Source organism: Oryx dammah, unplaced genomic scaffold (genome assembly GCF_014754425.2).
Source record: "Oryx dammah isolate SB20612 unplaced genomic scaffold, SCBI_Odam_1.1 HiC_scaffold_3, whole genome shotgun sequence".
NCBI lineage: Eukaryota > Metazoa > Chordata > Mammalia > Artiodactyla > Bovidae > Oryx > Oryx dammah.
Genome location: NW_024070187.1, coordinates 31,062,784 through 31,083,884, shown reverse-complemented (window position 1 = coordinate 31,083,884; position 21,101 = coordinate 31,062,784). Strand labels below are relative to the sequence as shown.

The window sequence follows — 21,101 nt, the reverse complement described above, 5'->3', positions numbered from 1 at the left end:
TTGTGAGCTAATTAATTAGGCCAAAGACCATGGAGAACTCATTGTTAAAATCAAGACATAAGGAAGGCTGTGTTTCTTTCTAAAGGTTCTTGGGGAGAACCCCTTTTCTTGCCTTTTTTAGGGACCATCCACATTTGTTCTTTCAAGATCCCCTTTCTTCATCATCAAAGCCAGCAATATTCATCTCTGAAGCTTTCCAGAAGTCTCAGCTCATTCTTCAGTAGTCAGATCTACGTCTGACTTTCCTTTTCTGCCTCCTTCCTTTAATTCTAAGTCCTTAGAATTATACTAGTCCCACTGAAGTAATAGGAGATGACTCCCTATCGTAAGGTCAGGTGATTGACAAACCTCAATGTCATCTAAAGCATTAATTCCTCTGTTATATAACCTAACCAATTCATAGATTCCAGGGATTAGGACCTGAGTATCTTTGGGAGGTCATACTCTACCTCTTTCTCTTCACTGTTGTTCAGTCACTCAGTGATGACCAGCTCTTTGCAACACAGTGGACTGTAGCACACCAGGCCTCCCTGTCCTCCACTGTCTCCCAGAGTTTGCTCAAATTCATGTCCATTGAGTCAGTGATGTTATCTAACCATCTCATCCTCTGCTGCCCCCTTCTCCATTTGCATTCAATCTTCCCCAGCATCAGAGGTTTTCCAGTGAGTCAGTTCTTGGCATCAGGTGGCCAAAGTATTGAAGCTTCAGCTTCAGCATCAGTCCTTCCAATGAATATTCAGCATTGATTTCCTTTAGGATTGACTCGTTTGATCTCTTTGCAGTCCAAGGGACTCTCAAGTCTTCTCTGGTCTACTGGAGAAGGATGACAACCCACTCCAGTATTCTTCCCACGAGAATCCCATGAACAGTATGAAACTTTCCTTTATAGGGTCCAAGAAAAAAGTCTTTTTTTGGTCCTAATATTATGTTTAGTAACTTACTTCAGGAGCCTCTACCACTTGCTGTTATATAATTATCTGATCAGTAGAATGAATAATCGCAAGGAACAACTGAAACTACTCTTTAAATTTTGTTATCAATGAATAATATCTAGTAACATCTACAGGCCTGAAAGCTTTATGAGGTGAGATATCACCGTTTATCTTTTTTAATTTCTGTAAACTGAAGCACTTTACTCATTTTTTGCCAACTAACTGTAATACAGATGGTATAGTTGAATAATAATGATGGTTGATCGTATTCACAAACTGACAAAGCCAAAGGCACTCTCTCTCTTTTAATGACTTTTCCACACTGCATTTAATAGTGTGATTCAAATTCTTCTCACATCAAACTTACAATTGCTATATATCATGAGTGTTTGGTGTTACTTTCAATTAACCTAAACTATTATTATTTAACTTCTACATTCTAAGAGTCTAAAACATTACACTTGCCATTTTGGGTAGCCAGCCATCTAATTTTAGGCAATTCTATCCTATTGGTGGGTGATCCCTTATCAAGCAATTGGGAACTGTTATTAACAATACTAGCACCTACCATGTTTTAGGCTTCCCTGATGGTTCAGTGGTAAAGGATCTGCCTGCGATGTGGGATACCTGGGTTTGATTCCTGGGTCAGGAAGATCCCCTGGAGAATGGGATGACTACCCATTCAGTATATTTGCCTGGAGAATTCCATGAACAGAGGAGCTTTTGGGGGTTGCAAAGAGTTGAACAAGACTGAGTGACTAACACATTGCACACCATATTTTAGACTTTACACTGGATTTCCCATGCAGACACACACACACATATCACCACCTCCACTAATTAATCTTTCAAGACATTTATAAGACAAATATTTATTCATTTATAGATCAGAATTTTGGTTTTGAAAATTTTATAATCACTTATCTAGGCAGTGATAAGTAGAATTACAGACTAAGAACACAGAGAAATAATAGGAATCTTTTATCACATCACTTTTCTGGCCAAATAACAATACACATATTCCTTAATTTCAAACATAAAAGGTAAAAAAGTCATACTGTTTTAAATGAAGGAAAAGTCATTTACAAGCTGAATTGGAATCATGCTAAGTCACTCTCAGACTGCTTTTCATTCGACACACATAGCCCATCATCTATTTAGATCCTCTACTTAAAACTTTTCAAGAGATTAAAGCTGCATTTAAGATAAAGTCAAAACCTCTTTCTGGGTCTCACCAGGATCCACCTCATCTGACCATCTTTCTCCACACAGTTTCACCTAACTCTCCCCTCCTCCTTGCTCCCTGGGCTGCAGCTATGCAGGAATCCTTTAGGTACTTTAGACACAAGCTCTTCATTGCCTCGGGGCATCTTCCCAGGCTGTTGTCCTCTCATCTTGTCTGCTTGCTTGAGCAGTGTCCTCTCGTCCTTTAGATCACAGTTTAAACACCACTTTTCCAAAGGAAACTTCCTTGAGTATTCTAACTAAAACAGAGCCTCCTTCCCCCCTCATTCTCTACAAGCACTTGTTTCCTTCACAGCACTTGGTGTGAGTTGTATGTGCTAGTTTACTTGTCTGTTGCCTATCTCAGTACAGGGAAGGGTATTCACTGTTAAATTCTGAACACACAGGACTGGTGACTATATTCAATAATTTTTTTTGAAACAATTTTCTTTTTCTCAAAACTAAGAGTATAAGTGATCTGAAGCTTACTGCTCTGGTGTTTTCTGAACAGCTCTATTCCAATGCATTTTTGGTTTTGTCTGTCATATTTATGTGCGTAGTGAAGTGATTCAAACTGAAGAAATAATAACTTACAATTCAAAATCAAGGATCTGCTCTGACACATATGTTAAAGGCATAGTGGTTCTGAGTTGGGGCCCAGGCTTCTGCATTTTTAATAAGATTTTCAAGTGATTCTGATACACAGCAGTTTGAGGAGGCCTGCTTGAGTGTGAACATGTCCTGTTATGTGTCTACCTGTATCTGCTAAATTTCATCAGATCTAACCCTTTGTTTAATCCATGCTTGAAATCCTTATATCCTTAGGAACTTTCTGACCTGGATATTTAATGAATACATAATACCATTATTATTCAAACTCTTTTATCTCTTGTTCTGCTCTAGATGAGGCTTTATTCTTTTAAGCTACTGCAATGCTGACATCCTGGGTTTATAATTTAATTAGGAATAAGGAATCTAAGGTAGAATTTACAGTTATCTATTCTGAAGAGTTTGAGAGTCATCAGATACTGGACATATAATGTTCATAGTAATTGTTTTAAAATAAAGCTAATCATAAGAAGAAAGCAAATTTTAAAATTATTTTTAGTTTTTAACCTGCAAATATAAATTTTGGTTATGAACAAATGTTAGTTTCCAAATCTGTGACTTTGTTTTCTTATTCTTTTGGCTTATTGCTTTCAATTGCTAATGTATTGAAAAACATATGACCTTCAGTTCAGGTCAGTTCAGTCGCTCAGTCGTGTCCAACTCTTTGTGACCCCATGAATCGCAGCACGCCAGGCCTCCCTGTCCATCACCAACTCCCGGAGTTCACTCAGACTCACGTCCATCAAGTTAGTGATGCCATCCAGCCATCTCATCCTCGGTCGTCCCCTTCTCCTCCTGCCCCCAGTCCCTCCCAGTTCTCTTTGTGACCTGAGATCCTTTGAAGATAACCTCTCAAAACCCTCTTTCAATTAAGATTGAAAATGTCAAGTTTACTGATATCGTTGCCCATTTTAAGAAACAGTAGTAATCTTGATTCAGATTCATCAGCCATTAATAATATTCATGTTTTGCCTGAGGTTAGTATCACTCTTTTAATATGGAGGAAAAATAAAGAATGTAATTTCTTATCTCACTTTGCTTTAGGGAAGTAAGGATCTTCCCCAACCACCTCCCTTTATGGTGTTCTAACATTTTCCAGAGGTGAGATCATTTAGAAAGCTCAGTGGAGTGAAATTAATTTTTAAAATAACAATACATTTTTCATCTAAACTCATTAAATTCTACTCAACCTTAACCGTATCTGAGAGTTCCATCAGCTACTCCATTAGTAGTTTAAACAGCCTACAATATTGAACAATAAACTATATTGATATAAGTGAAATAGCTTTTATCTCCCTTCCATGCTTTAATTCACACGTTGATGGGCTTTTGATGTTCCTAGATATCCGTGGAATCCAAGAGTTTCTGGACAAAGTGTCTCAGCAGGGGATGGATGTTGCACTTCAGAAGGTGGAAAACAACATCAATAAGATGATCACCACGCTCTTTGACACCATGAGAATAGAGGAATTGAATCGCTATCGAGACACTCTTAGGCGAGCGATCCTTGTTATGAATCCTGCCACAGCCAAATCCTTCATAACTGAGGTAAGTAAAAATTGTCATGGACTGGGAATAGGGTGTAAAAATTGAATGTTTCAGAATAGATCCCACAGAGGAGATGAAAATTAAGAGCAGTGTGAGGGAATTAACTACACCACTCTCATTAGCACTAATTGAGATAGCACAGTGAATTCCTTGTTCATCACATTTACCCCGTACTGTCCAGTTAATTGCTAAGAATGCTTTGCATTTATATGTATTTAGGCACCTATCCAGGATGACTTTAAGAATTCTTATGGGGATTTAAAAGCGCTGCTTACCAGAATGGATTTCACAAATTGTCTAATATTGATACTTAAATTTTTTATGCGAGTTAAAATTTTACTTCTGAGAAAAGATTTACTTGAGTTAAAGCTATTCTTGCCTAAACATGTTTCCTACTATGAAAACATACAGCAGGTTCTTCTCCTCTATATTCAGAACTCTGTAGCAAGACAAATAATTGAAACTGTCTGAAACTCTGTGAAGTGATGACCATTGTGCATTTTATGGTGCTGGATCATCAAAATTTTAATTGTATCTGTACCTTTGGCTAGAAGCTCTGAAACTTTGCAAAAATACAGTTGAGACTATTTGATCTCTATATTCTAAAATCTTTGCTATTCTCTCAAAAAAGATCATTGTCAAGTAATTTTTGTGATCACATTTTTAACTATATATAGTGCTGAAATTAGTCATGATGTTACATACTTTCACATGGATTTTATTATTAGTTTTAAAATTTGGGGCGACTTTATTTCACAAATACAGTTTTCTTCACTTCTCCAATGTGTTTTCTTTAGCTCCCAAAGTACTGATGTAAAGCCTCCAAATTAAGAATGTGTTAGAAGTTATTTGACACTCTATAATATAATTGGTATCAGAGAACTTGAAGCAGAATACAAATCACTAAGAAGAATAAAACTTGGAAAATATCTATAATACATTTTTTATTTTAATAGAAAACTTTGTTATTCAGTTGAAGATCAAATATAGAACTCTGACCTTTCTAGGTCTAGCATGTAGCTCAGAGAGTCTCACTGAACCACTAAACATTTCCCCAATAGAAAGAGTATTTCCAATTTTACAAGAGTTTGTTCTTTCCTTCGAGAAACACAAAATCTGCTAGAAGGCTGAAGGCAAATATATGAGGGCATATAATATAAATGGGAATCTTAAAATTATAATAAATAAGGTTGAAGTACCTATGGTCACTTTTGGTTGGGAAGATCAGAGAAGGCTTCATTGAGAGGGCATGTTTGAACCAGACTCAGTGGCATGAGTACTAATTCACAAAAGAGAAATTGTAGTCAATAGTCAATACACAGGTACAAGACCATGTCAGTCACTTTCTGGTCGTGTGATGCCTGCAAATTACTTAATAGTTTTGAGCTTCCATTTTGTCATGAGTAAAATGGGAATATTATTGATTTCAACTTATTATATTTGTAATGTAGATTAATGAGATATCATAAGCCTTAAAGGAGTGATTGGACAGCTGGCACCTAGCAGATGCTTAAGAAATGGTAACTTCTAGATCATATTTTCTAGGTATACATATGTATCTAGTAGTATGTAGCACCTACCTGACACTTAGCAGGTGCTTTGGCCCCCTGTTCTTAACTCTGAACTTTGACACTTGTAATAATCTGCTGCTTCCATCTTTTTTCTCAAATACTTAAATCTATGTTTGTGATTTTCCTTGAGAGATATATCGCCCTTCCTCTACCCAAACACCATTTTTCCTGCTCATTTTGTCCTTCACAACTACTGATTTTATGTATAGTCTCTGTATATCCATAATCTCTAAACTATGGGCTGGGTTTAAAGTCTCAAGCGTTTATACTCTTCTCTGATCTATGTAGTGGTCCCTGCTTCTCCATTAGCTGTTCTCAAACACTTTCCACCTTGATTGTGCTCTCTCATGAGTTCCAGAAACATTTCCCACTTAGAAAATAGATTGACCCCTTAAGTCCTAGACAGCTCATTCAAAAGGCAAGTTACACCAAATTTAAAAGGCAAGTAGCATCAGAGGTCTGGAGACACACAGAATAGTTACTGACTTAGAGGATTACTTAAATAGTGGAAGAGGCAAGCATGTAACTAAATAATAAAATGTGAAAGAAAAATACTATTACAGTGATGGGTAAATGTTGCTCTGGAATGCCATAGGAGAACTCACTAAGTCTGCAGGGAGTTTGGCTGGGGTCAGGAAATGTTTCACAGAGAATTTGCTTTACCAGAGTGGTGCAAAATGAATCAGAATGTATTAGGCAGACAGTGATAGGCAAATGAAACTTCATTCTGTGTGGTTATGTGTTTGTGTGTGTGCGCACAGTCGTGTGTGTGAAAGAAAAAGAGGTGGGCGGGGAGATGGACAGAATTTTAAAAAGAACATACAATTGAGGGTTTTATAATGAAAAGACAGAATCCTTTGGTCTACCTATTTCTCCATCCAGTTATACTCTTCAGAAATAATTACTTTTTTAGACAAAACAATAGTTCATTCATGTTCTTCTATAAGATCTTTAGAAAAAATACAGCAGCTTTAAATAGAAACATGTGTGTGTGAGTGCTCAGTCACTTCAGTCTGTCCAACTCTCTATGACCCTACAGATTGTAGCCTGCCAGGCTCCTCTGTCCATGGAATTCTCCAGGCAAGAATACTAGAGTGGATTACTATTCTCTCCTCGAGGGATTCCTCCCCCCTCAGGGATCAAACCAGATCTCCTGCATTGCAGGCAGATTCTTTACCACTGAGGCACTGGGAAAGCCCCAAATAAAACAGTTAAAGAACCAAAAAGGTTTGCAAAACCCAAATCCTGTGTATCATCTAGGAGCAATGGGTCAATATTTACTAATTCAGTGTTCACAGAAATTTATAAAACATAACTTACTCTCATACTTTTCAGTTCTTCACTTTACTCCTGCCTGCCAGTTGGCTTGGCATTTCCAGGCATCAGAATTGCTAGGACTTGGCAGATAGTCCTCTGTTCAGTTGCTGCCTCTATGATGGTATCAAATCCTGGCTTCTCCCACCATGCTTCAGCAGATATCACTACTTCATCTGCTTTTCTTTTTTTAGTTGTTGTTGTTCAGTAGTTAAGTCATGTCCAACTCTTTGCAACCCCATGAACTACAGTCTGCCACCCTTCCCTGTCCTTCAGTATCTCCAGGAGTTTGCTCAAACTCATGTCCATTGAGTCAGTGATGCCATTCAACAATTTCATCCTCTGTTGCCCTCTTGTCCTTTTATCCTCCATCTTTTTCAAGATCAGGGTCTTTTCCAGTGAATCAGCTCTTCTCATCAGGCGGCCGAAGTATTGGAGCTTCAGCTTCAGCATAAGTCCTTCCAATGAGTATTCTGTGTTGATTTCCTTTAGGATTGACTAGTTTAATCTCTGGAGAAGGCGATGGCACCCCACTCCAGTACTCTTGCCTGGCAAATCCCATGGACGGAGGAGCCTGGTTGGCTGCAGTCCATGGGGTCGCTAAAAGTCGGACACGATTGAGTGACTTCCCTTTCCCTTTTCACTTTCATGCATTAGATAAGGAAATGGCAACCCACTCCAGTGTTCTTGCCTGGAGAATCCCAGGGACGGGGGACCCTGGTGGGCTGCCATCTATGGGGTCACATAAAGTCGGACACGACTGAAGTGACAGCAGGGAGGGGAGTTTAATCTCCTTGCTGTCTAAGGGACTCACAAGAGTCTTCACCAGCACCACAATTTGAAAGCATCAATTCTTCAATGCTAAGCCTTCTTTATCGTCCAGCACTCACATCCATACATGACTACTGGAAAACCATAGCTTTGACTAAACGAACCTTTGTCAGAAAAGTAATGTCTCTGCTTTTTAATACACCGTTTAGGTTTGTCATAGCTTTTCTTCCAAGGAGGAAGCGTTTTTTAATTTCATGGCTTCAGTCACTGTCCACAGTGATTTTGGAGCCCCCCAAAATAAAGACAGCCACTGTTTCCACTGTTCCCCCAACTATTTGCCATGAAGTGATGGGACCAGATGCCGTGATCTTAAGTTTTTTGAATGTTGAGTTTTAAACCAGCTTTTTCACTCTCTTTCACCCTCATCAAAAGGTTTTTTTATTTCCTCTTTGCTTTCTGCCATTTCAGTAATTTATTAAAAAAAAAACACTTTTCAGATGGTTTCTGTCCCTTTTTCTCATGGTTATTTGTTTATGTATCTATTCAATCCCTTATATTTTATTGGGGTTTTGGAAAATATCCCAATTGACTTTCTTCAGTTATAAATTCCAGAATGTTCTTTCAGAGTTTTGGAGATTATCAGAAGTTACTTTAAAGAGCTGTTGTTATAGTTGATAGCATACTTAAACATTTCTTAAACATTTTAGATCTGTAAAGTACAACATGTAACATTTTGCCCAAATTCCAAATTTACAGTTGAGAAAATTAAAGACCTCCTTAGATGTAATCTGTTCTATTCTCCAACTTCCTGCAGGCACATTCAACATCTTTGCAGCTAGTGTTGATAGTGGATGCTAGGGAACTCACAGAGCTGGAAACTGGTAATGTAACTTGTCAGCAGGTCAAAGGGGTACATGACTCTCAGGTCCTATGAGATATAGAAATGACTTACAATGGATTACATGATGGAGAGAAAGGCAAATGAAGCTATAAAGGAACTGATGCATTGGAATCATGGGAAAGAGAGAGGATCTACATGTTATGATGAGGTCAAAGAAACAGGTTCAATAAACACTGAAGACAGGGAAAAGAGGAAGTAAGAACTTCTGGTCAGAGAGAGGGAATAGCAGAATTCCCAGCTTCACTGCTTCCTATATTTTATAAGTTGGCATGGAAAGTTGTTAAAATTATCAAGGAAAATATCAACTTAAAAGTCAAAAGAATGAGTTTTAAAAAAGAAATTGCTCACTTAGCATTGTCATTTAATTCCTACAGGAGAAAAAGGGCATATCAGTTCTGTTTGCATCCTTTTTTTTTCTGTCCCTGGAGCAATTATATGGCTTTGAATTAATTATGCTCCCTTTGAAGTCTTAGAAATTTAATATATTACATGTCTACAATTAGTGCTCCACCTCTCATTCAAGATTTCAAAGCTTTAATAAAAATACTGCAGTTATGTGCTGCTGAGTAAATCAACCTGCTGTGATATTGATGGAAAATTGTTATCACGATGTTTCTGTAACTGTCCTTGAAATGAATATGGTGAAACAAGAGTGCTCACATGGTTTGATTTAAATATATATTAGGATGATATTTTGAAAAAACAGTATTTTTTATATAAGAAAAATGTTACTATGAATGTTATGTAATTTAAACCTTTTCCAGAAAGGATACGTACATCAGAACTTTTGGATCTTAACTTTTAGTTTTCAGGTTTGAGAAGAAAAGTCAATTCTTTGAAAATGAGAAGTTCTGTTACTTAAATGGCAATGAATATGATTGTCTATTTGCATTTTTTACCCCAAATTTTCAGAAGAACCCCACTGTTACATAAAATCTGTTTATTCTGCAGTAATAAAAGGGAATTATCTTTTATTCCTTAATCATACTTTATGAAATAGTTTTCATTCTGTTTTATTATATCCCAGATAACTTTGATCATGTCAAACAACAAAAAAGCAAAGTTACTTCTTCAAATATATAAGCAGCTTGACAGAAATAAGCCTTTATGATGGTTTAGAAAACAAGTTGTCTCAAGGAATATTGAAAGGTTCCTAGTCATCAAAGGAGTACCCTGAATATTCAAATTACTGTGATAGTTATCTAGTAGTTAGTCAAACAACCCAATTTTTACCAAGAAAAAGAAATTATTTGGAGATATTATGCAATGTCCATTTTTTAGACAAGGCTAATGTAATGATATTAGACAAAGAAACTTGACTATAATTTTTCCCCAAATATATTCCTTGCATGAAAGTCTCTATAATAATAGTGTTCATAGATGATTGATATGCATTTTTGAAGCACACTTTTTATTTAACTTTAATATACATAATTATAGTACATATAACTTTGAAGTACAACTTAATAAATATCCATGCACCCAAATCAAGAAATAACATAACTAGCATTCCTAGAGTCCACTCCTGGACACCAGTTGGTTATAACCTTCTTGAAAGTATAACCATTATATTGACTTAAAACGCAATAAACTAGTTAACAATTTATATTAAACTGTATATGCATAGAAATATACTATGTATGTCTTTTGTCTATTTTCTTTTACTCAACATTATGTTTATAAGGTTAATCCATGTTGAAATAGGTAGGAATACTTTATTCATTTTATTGCTCTGAAGTATTTCATTATATGAATATGCCACAGTCTATTTAACTTTTACTGATGATTTTTTTTTTCAAGTTTTGCTCATTACAATTAGTCATTCTATTCATGTTTTCTTTATATGTGTGTATTTTTATTGGGAATGAAATGTCTAGCTCAAGAGGTATGCATAAATTATGTCACTTATTAATGCTAGCTGATACAGCCAGTTTTCCAAACATTTACACCAATTTGGACTTCTACTGGGAGCAGACAGAAGTATTTTAATTTTCTACTTCCTCACCAACACTTGTTATTTTCCTTCTTCTTCATTTTATTTATACTGGTGGATATGTACTAGAGTCATATTTTATTTTTAATTTGCCTTTTCCTGATGGATGAGTTATTATGTATTTATTGACTTTTTAATATTTTGTTTTATGAACTGACTATTCAAGTCATTTTATTTTTCCCCCATGATTATTAGGATCTTTATATATATTAGGGATAAAAGTCCTTTGCCAAATATATTTTAAATCCTTTCCCTATTGACTGTCTTTCCATTTCTATATATGGTAAATTTTGATGAATAGAATATCTTATTTTTAATGCATTTCCTTATTAATTTGCTTTCTTTATAGTTAGTGCTTTTTGTCTTTTTTAAAAGAAAGCTTTCTATTCCAAGATCATGAAAACATTCTCATTTTTTTTTCTAGAAATTTTGTTTTATCATTTACATTCAAATCTGAAGTTAATTTCAAATTGTTTTTCATGATAGGTGGTGGAGAAACACTTATTTTTCATATGTTGTCTGTTATTCATTTCAACACAGGATCAATGTACCTGGATGGAAAATAATGTTAGAGTGAATAAAAAGGGAAGTTAATTAGTGTATTTGAAGTATAGGGCCATTATTCCTATACCACATCTTGTGTCTATCTTTGTTTCTCTCTTAACATGAAACATATGACTTAAGTAGATAATGAAAGGCTATATTGATGATTTTATTACAATAAATATCTTTCTATGATTCTATAATAACAAAAGTTAATGGTGCTAGTTTCTCTAATAAAAGTTGTAACTCTTTTCATGGGCTCAGTAGGCATGCATCAAGTAGCAGCTAATGGCCAGTCACTCAAAAATACAACTGCTCTATATGGATATGACATTTACAATGGCATAGAATTCTCAGAGAAGACAAATATTTAACTGGCGTAAAAAAAAAATATCCACCAAACCATCCAACAAAAACTGCTTCATTCCTTAGTCTTTTATTATAGTTATCAATTATTATTAAATTGTTCTCAAATCCGAGTTTTTACTTTAGCTCAGTATTATGTTGAACTGAAAGGCAGTTCTGTTACTAGCCAACCCACAGCTTTGGACTTTTATTTTTCAAATGAGAAAATATCAAATTTATTTTACTTCCATTTGACCAAAATCATGCATGACAGATCTTACTTGTGTTACCGAGGCCTGAAAGTGCCTTAGTATTTGCTTTTCTAGCTAGAGTTCTATTTAACTCTCAGAAGTTCTCTCTGAAGATGGGAATTAGGTTCCAATGAGTCCAAATTTCCAAATAAGATGGATCCAATTCACCTCTTTCCTGTGACCACTGACTTGAGTATTAATCTTGATAGACAGTTTGCTACTGATTCCTCCTAATAATCTGAAGGTCATTTAACAATTTTGGCAATCTCTAATTTGCTAGTTTTTATTTTCTATAACTTTTTGATGAGTTCAACATTTTTATTCTATTCTTTTTATTTAAATGAAATAAAAAAAAATAAAATACCTGAACATAAATGAAAGCTGTACTTACTTGAAATATGAAATCACAATTGCTTCAGCTTTTAAGACAAAGGAATTCAAACCCTTCTATAATTCAGTATTCATTTATTCATTCATTCAGACAATGTGTTGAAAGCTTTTCTGTGTAAAATAATGTGGAAAGCACTGCTAGGAATACAATCATTAAAGATGTATGGGTCTAGCCTCCAAGGAACAGACAAATTGATAAGGAAAATGTTGTAAACATAGAACATGCAAAATAGTAAAACCACAAGAAAATAAACAAGTAAGTTACTCTTCTCATCCCCCAAGAGGGAGGTGAAAATAAAGATAACAAAATTGCTGTCTAAAAATTTAATCAAACAAAGTTTGTAGATGGGCTTCCCTGGTGACTCAGATGGTAAAGAATCTGCCTGCAGTGCAGACCTGGGTTCTATTCCTGGGTTGGGAAAATGCCCTGGAGGAGCACATGGAAAGCCACTCTAGTATTCTTGCCTGGAGAATCCCCATGGGCAGAGCAGCCTGGTGGACTACAGTCCATGGGGTCACAAAGAGTCGGACATGCCTGAGCAACTGTGCACAAAGTTTGCAGATAATGTATAAAATTATACAGGTCTAGAAAAAAATTTTTTTTCTTTTGTTATGGGGTAACTAAGACATCTTCTCTACTTTAGGAAATTTTTACTGTAACTTATAGTCTTATCAAAGCAAGTTTGAAATGTGAATGGATCCAAGAGTGATTAAATTTATATTGAGTTTTTGCTCCATGAAGTAATGTGGACAAATGAAAACAAAGAGATGAGGTAAAATAGACCTAATGATAAATTTGAGGATCAGAACGTGCCACTGTTTGTTTGTTACTGCTTAGAAAAGAAGATATCAGACCTAGAAGGCAAGGACTTGCCAAGATACAAAAGTTTCTCTGTCGATGCCAGGCACAATTTCTTAGGCCTTAAACATGGTCTGAGTGAAATAATTTCAAAATTATGTACCTCTTGTTTCTGTTTCCATTCTCAACCCTACACTTTGAAGCTGGGAGAATGGGGAGCCCCTGAATTTAAGCAATAGAAAGATATATTTGCTGCAAATAAGTAAATTAGCAATTTAATTAATATGCCAGTTTCTAGTAAATTCACTTAGTATATAAATGAAAAATACATGATATAAGTACCATTATTTTCCATTTCCATACCAAAACATAGGTTATTGTATTCTGCCTTGCTGTTCTAAGCAGCCATAGTAAATGAATCTTAGTTAGCACTGGAGTCTAAATCTATTTGCCAACCTGGGTTAGTGTGAATCAATCTCCCAGAACTTAATCAATTCTTTAAATGCTTACTGACAAAAGTCAATGCTTTAGATTTGTAGAGGATCAGATTTTAAGGTGTAGCCACCATGAAGCTTTGTTTAAAAGTAAGCAGATGGCCCTAAACTACAATTCTATTCAGAATTTTTCTCACTATAATACAGATACATAGAAAGTAAATAAACTGTTTAGGTTGAGAAAATTAAAAAGATTCATTTGAGTTTTAGAGCAAGCTCTATTTTTAATAGAATACACAAAACTGTAGCAGAAAAGGATTCAAATATTACTTATATGTGTCTGCCCATCACTAAAATTATGTGAACATATGGGTCCATTAATTTCAAACATGAATTATTTTAAATATATATATTACTTGATGAGGCAATATTTAAGTCAATTCTTGGAACTCATATTTCTTACTTGGATTTAAGGCAGTTTTGTAGAAAGGTATCCTTCTGTGAATGAAGAACAGCATGCATAAAGATAATGAGAAGGAAAATTGCAGGAAACTGGGTGGGACAGGGACACATGCTAAGGGAAATAGAATTTTAGGATGTAAAACCTTAATTGTATCAGGCTGGTAGGTGAAAAACTTTGAATGTCAAACCTAAAGAAGGAGAGTGGCTACAAAGGCATCATGAACATGGAGTTTGAATTCAGTTTTTGCTCCACTATTAAATAGCTATGCAGCTCTGACCAAGTCACTTAAAATCATTTAGCTTTGTTTTCCTCATCTATAAAATAGAGTAATTCCTGGATCTCAGTTATTTCCAAGGCTATATTTGGTAATGAAAATAGAATGTGTAGAATAATGTTCATACCTAGTGAAAATTTAACAAGTTTTAGTTGTACAGTCCTCTAGAACTATAGAGTAGAGTAAATAAGAAAATGCAAATGGTGTTAGTAGACTTGGAAATTGATTAGGTATGTGAAATGAGGTTGAGACATAGGAAAAAAGATGGCTCCTATGTTTCAACTCTGAGTTTCAATGATGTTAATGTTATGAAATCAGAAGTATAAGAAAATGAACAGATTTTGAGATAATTAGATAAAATGTCAGTCATAAATTTGATGTTATCCTGGAATATCTAGATTGAGACATGCATGTGACTGGTGAAAATGAAAGAATGGAACCCAACAGTCCTAAGTTGAAAAGCTGTTGTATTTGTCATTGTGATGATCATTGGTGAACTTTGATAAAACATTTTTGTTAAAATTTTGTGAGGAAAAAATAAAGATTGTAAGGAAATAAAGTGTTGTTAGCAAATAAGCAGAGTAAGGGGTGTCTCATTCCAGTCTGGAAGCAGACAGGAGGACCACATACTACTGTATCATGGAAAGGAACCTACTTCGAGGAAGACGTTTTCTAAGTATGGAAGCTCAGGTGGAAAGAGAGAAGATGATGCAATATACAGAAAAAGAATCAATGTAGAATTATTGAAATGAAGTAGGATCAGTTTTATACATATATTATATTTGGAAGAGAGGCAGTAAGGAAGGATAAAAATATAGAGAATTTTAAAGGTAACAGGAACGCTCAATTGCATTTGGGTTGAATGCATTTACAGTGGAATCAGTAGATTCTAATTCATTTTCTGTGAGTGCTTAGTAGACTGTATGTGCAGGCAGTGGGGAAAAATGAAGTAAAAGAAAAGGATGGCTGACTCAGGTTGGGGACTAGCTGCAAAGCTACTAAAGTAGGACCAGGCTGTCTGCAGGGATCATAATACAGGTGACGTAAGACATGTTGGGAAGGAACTGATTTCCAATAAGAAACCAACCTCCTAATATGAGTTATCAGCTTTATGAGAGAAACATATACTAAAATTTCCTTATAGTTTGTTTGAACTTACATAGTAAGTCTAGACTTTAGTTCCAAAAAAAGTGTGTTAATCGGATTGATACTTCAGAGATGAACAAAAGTGTTTTTACCTAGAAATATTTCAAAAATATCTCAGCATTGGGACTACTAACAAATTGAACCAGATAACTCTTTGTTTTGGAACCCTGTCCTGTGCAGTGCAATCTATTCAGCAATATCCCTACTCAGTAGACACCAAACATGGCAGTCAAAAAAAGTGCCAGATAGTGCCAGATATACCCATTAGTTGGAGACGGTGTTCAGTTCAGTTCAGTTCAGTCACTCAGTGCTGTCTGACTCTTTGTGACCCCATGAACCACAGAACGCCAGGCTTCCCTGTCCATCACCAGCTCCCAGAATCCACCCAAACCCATGTCCATTGAGTCGGTGATGCCATCCAACCATCTTCTCCTCTGTCATCTCCTCCTCCTGCCCTCAATCTTTCCCAGCATCAGGGTCTTTTCAAATGAGTCAGCTCTCTGCATCAGGTGGCCAAAGTATTGGAGTTTCAGCTTTAGCATCAGTCCTTCCAATGAACACCCAGGACTGATCTCCTTTAGAATGCACTGGTTGAATCTCCTTGCAGTCCAAGGGACTCTCAAGAGTCTTCTCCAACACCACAGTTCAAAAGCATCAATTCTTCAGAACTCAGCTTTCTTCACAGTCCAATACTTACATCCATACATGACCACAGGAAAAACCATAGCCTTGACTAGACGGACCTTTGTTGGCAAAGTAATGTCTCTGCTTTTTAATATGTTATCTAGGTTGATCATAACTTTGCTTCCAAGGAGTAAGCGTCTTTTAATTTCATGGCTGCAATCACCATCTGCCATGATGTTGGAGCCCCAAAAAATAAAGTCTGACACTGTTTCCATGGTTTCCCCATCTATTTGCCATGAAGTGATGGGACCAGATGCCATGATCTTAGTTTTCTGAATGTTGAACTTTAAGCCAACTTTTTTACTCTCCTCTTTCACTTTCATCAAGAGGCTTTTTATCTTCACTTTCTGCCATAAGAGTGGTGTCATCTGCATATCTGAGGTTATTGACATTTCTCCTGGCAATCTTGATTCCAGCTTGTGTTTCTTCCAGTCCAGTGTTTCTCATGATGTACTCTGCATCATGTCTGACTCTTTGCGATCTCATGAATTGCAGCATGCCAGGCCTCCCTGTCCATCACCAACTCCCGGAGTTCACACAAAATCATGTTTAAAAACCTTATTTAACATCAAGTTAAATAAGCAGGGTGACAATATACAGCCTTGACATACTCCTTTTCCTATTTGGAACCCGTCTGTTGTTCCATGTCCCGTTCTAACTGTTGCTTCCTGACCTGCATATAGGTTTCTCAAGAGGCAGATCAGGTGGTCTGGTATTCCCATCTCTTTCAGAATTTTCCACAGTTTCTTGTGATCCACACAGTCAAAGGCTTTGGCATAGTCAACAAAGCAGAAATAGATGTTTTTCTAGAACTCTCTTGCTTTTTTCAATGATCCAGCGGATGTTGACAATTTGATCTCTGGTTCCTCTGCCTTTTCTAAAACCAGCCTGAACATCTGGAAGTTCATGGTTCATGTATCGCTGAAGCCTGGCTTGGAGAATTTTGAGCATTACTTTATTAGCGTGTGAGATGAGTGTAATTGTGCGGTAGTTTGAGCATTCTTTGGCATTGCCTTTCTTTGGGATTGGAATGAAAACAGCTTTTCCAGTCCTGTGGCCACTGCTGAGTTTTCCAAGTTTGCCAGCATATTGAGTGCAGCACTTTCACAGCAACATCTTTCAGTATTTGAAATAGCTCAACTGGAATTCCATCACCTCCACTAGCTTTGTTCATAGTCATGGTTTCTAAGGGCCACTTGACTTCACATTCCAGGATGTCTGGCTCTAGGTGAGTGATTACACCATCGTTATTATCTGGGTCGTGAAGATCTTTTTTGTACAGTTCTTCCATGTATTCTTGCCACCTCTTCTTAATATCTTCTGCTTCTGTCAGGTCCATACCATTTCTGTTGTTATCAAGCCCATCTTTGCATGAAATGTTCCCTTGGTATCTCTAATTTTCTTGAAGAGATCTCTAGTCTTTCCCATTCTGTTCTTTTCCTCTATTTCTTTGCATTGTTTGCTGAGGAAGGCTTTCTTCATTTTACAAAAAAAGAAAAATGAGCTACAAATAGATTGTGAAAGTAGCCCAGGTCACACAGCAAGAAAGAGCAAAGCCAAGTCTAGACCATTCTTAAGGGATGTACTATGTTGTATTACCTCTCCAGGTACACAATACAAGTGAAAAAAATCATCCTGGCTTTTTGTTTATGACAAAGAAATAGTTGGTATGCCTCTTTGTGTGTGTGTGTGTGTGTGTGTGTGTGCGCTTTAGTTGTAACTTATGTCCAATTCTTTTGCAGCCCCTTAGACTGTAGCCAGCCAGACTCTTCTGTCCATGGGTTTTCCAAGGCAAGAATACTGATGTGGGTCCCATTTCCTCTCCAGGGACTCTTCCCAGCCCAGAGATAAAACCTGCATCTCCTGCATTGGCAGACAAATTCTTTAGTTCTGAACCACCAAGGAAGCCCAGTTTGTGTGCATAACTGCCAGTAAATGTTTTTTAAAAAGAGTTTGCACTGGGGTGAGCTAATGGAAAATTACTGGAGGACATGATGGAAAGCTCAGTCAATGTGATTAGGTCATCTGTGTTTGTAATTGGTGTTTACCAGACTTAGACTCCTATCCAACCACAGCGATGTATCTTCCTTGATTATTACATCTCACAGGAATGGCTCCTAGGACTTTGAGAAAGACATTGTTAGGACTGTAAAACTAGCAAGAGGCTGGAAGAAGATTTGTATCTTAAAGGAAAAGAGAGTGTATGATTGCAAATGTTCTAAAGTAAATGTTCTAAGAAAAGGGATCTCAAAGGTCTAGATTCAGAAAGAAAACTGTCGAAAGCTTAGTGAAGCTGAGGAGAACATTAGATTGTCTTGGGTCAAACATAGAATATTTGGACTAAATAGATTCTGTTTAACTGTTTTCTTATGATTCATATAGCATATATTGAGTTATGTTTATATATTTTAGCAATCATTGATTACATATGCAACTATATAGTTTAAAGAAATATATTCTCATTGTCATGTGAGGAATTTTTGGAATGAAAGGAGTTGTTTAGAGCTCCACTAGCTCTCAAGATAGTATGTAATTACTGATGTGACAAAACCATTAGATATACTGAATGTGAACTTTCAGAACTAAAGAGTAATATTGATTTAATCTAAGAGGTTCAGGTAGTCAACCTCAAATGGGACTTCAGGAGGAAACAGATGGCAATAATGACTACCCATTGCTAAATTTCCTCCAGCAGGGCTAAAGAAGGGCAGGACCAGAAGGCTGGGAAACGTGGGGTCCAAAAGGCCCATGAACCTGACTGTATTTCATAACAAGACATATTTGCCTTTGCTCAGAGTCCTGAATAAATTTTCAGCATGATCGAAATACTTTCGTGGTGCATCTGACCTGAGTTCACTATAGCTACAAACAAAAGCTTCACAAACTCTCAGTAGAAATGAAATCACAGTTTCAAAACATACAGATTTTGATGAGTATAGCATATACTTTACATCTTTATGATTGTTTTTAGAATTGTAAACCTTAGAGTATTCCTAAATTATCCAGACCTTATCCTATCAAGTTTGCTCTATTTCAAGATAAATTGGTTTGAAAATAAACTAAGACCATAAAATAAACCCAGCATCCTAGCATTTTGGAAATGTATATACACATTTAAAAATAAGCTTAAGTTTTTGCAAATTGCATCAAATTCCAGGGCCACTGATTCCTTGAAGTCAGATTCATTTGACTCCCTGAAAATGAATTGGTTTTCATGAAGCTATTTCAATGTATTCAGTTACTATTATCGTCCTAAACCCAAATAAACTTTGAGGAGTGTTGGGCCTGGACAGATCTCTGCAGTTCTCAATAATATTTGCATCTGTGTCAGATTCCCCTTCTGCAGGGCATCTCCCCAAATCAGGGATGGAAGCTGCATCTCCCACATGGGCAGTTGTGTTCTTTACCACCAAGCCACCTGAGAAGCCCCAGTGAATCCACACCTCATTGTATTTCAAACTGTAACATGTTTCTTGACCCAGCAGCTGGAGGCACATTAGCTGTTGAAAAAGAGTTATTTTCTCTTAATCCTCACCAACTAAACTACTGCAACTCTGGTACTCTCTGAACTGATAGTGCAGGACCCCAAGGGTCTCTCAAAACCTACCATTTCTTTTCGCTTTCCACAAATTTCTGCTAGTGAGGTGTTTACTTGATGACCCATATGCTCCAAATGTAACTTGGAGACATGTTACTGAAGTTCAGCCTTTATACCCAGGTGCCAGATTAAATCTCAGAGACAGTTTTGGGTGAAATAGAACTAAAGCTATTTAGCTTTATTGCTTTGCCAGGCAAAGAAGGCCACAGGGGGCTAATGCCCTCAAGACCGTGTGTCCTTGCTCATAAAGGGGTAGTGAGGAGTCTCAAAATGTTCAAGGAACAGAGTATGATCAGCTCGTGGACCTTCTTCTGATTGGTTGGTAGTGACATAACTGGGAGTCAGCATCCTCAACCAGCTGGTTGAGTTTCCAGCTGGTCTAGGGTCTACACCCTTGTGGGCCACATACAGTTAACTTCTTCCACCTGGTACAGGCTTAAGTGTCTGCAAAACAGCTCAAAGGACATGGCTCAGAATACTATCTGTAATCATTGAGGAAGAACTAAAGAGCCTTAACTTGGTTTAATGGCTAAATTATTATTATTTTGTCTCAGTTGACTGTTTTCCTTTCTTTCTTCATTTCTTCACTTCTCAGATTAAATTTATTCTCATTAAATAATCAAATTTATTATTATTATTATTAAATTTATTCTTATGAATGTTTTTCTACAGATGAAAGGCAGGCAGAGGATATGGATAGGAGTCTCTCCTGGGAAGGCCTCACAGGGTCCTGATTGGTTACAGACTGATTTTACTACTAGGAAAATTTACATATCACTCTCACTTCAGGCTGTTGCCAACACCACTGTTCAGGGTCTCCAGGCCACAGCAAAATGTTTCCTCCAGTCCAACAGCAGGATCTCAAAACTAAATCTTACTCCCCTAAGAGCTGAGCTCTCTGTTGAGGTTGGACCATATTCCTTGGAGAATGAGCGGATCTAACTAAGTCATCTAGCAGTGAGTCTCCAAATGTCCAGGTGTCTTTCCTTTTAATTAAGCAGCTTAAGCAAGTATTCCACCATGCCAGCCTTTCAGACATAAACAACAGTTGAGATGGCTGAAGCTAAGCCATGCTGGGGACCCCAGATTGTGAATTTTGGATCTTTTAAAATCTTTTACCAGCATTCTCATTATTATTGTTATCCTTTTGATTGTAAGCTTCACGGGGTTAAGGTTCTCTATTTGTTTAACTTTAAATCTCACATCATATGCTAATATATTGCATATAGATGCCAAACTAAGTGGTAAATTTTTGAGGTGAAATTTTATTTTGGCTTTGAGGGTTTTAGACATCTTATAACTGATATAAAT

At 36.6% G+C, this 21,101-nt stretch overlaps 1 protein-coding gene across 1 annotated transcript in view; it reads left to right on the top strand.

The window, feature by feature from the left end:
- Positions 1-21,101, top strand: part of GRID2 (glutamate ionotropic receptor delta type subunit 2) — a 1,625,731-nt gene that overhangs the window by 876,358 nt on the left and 728,272 nt on the right. Inside the window, exon 4 of the mRNA XM_040237847.1 lies at positions 4,108-4,313. Within this exon, the coding sequence (XP_040093781.1) occupies positions 4,108-4,313 (206 nt within the window). The remainder of the gene's footprint in view (positions 1-4,107; positions 4,314-21,101) is intronic.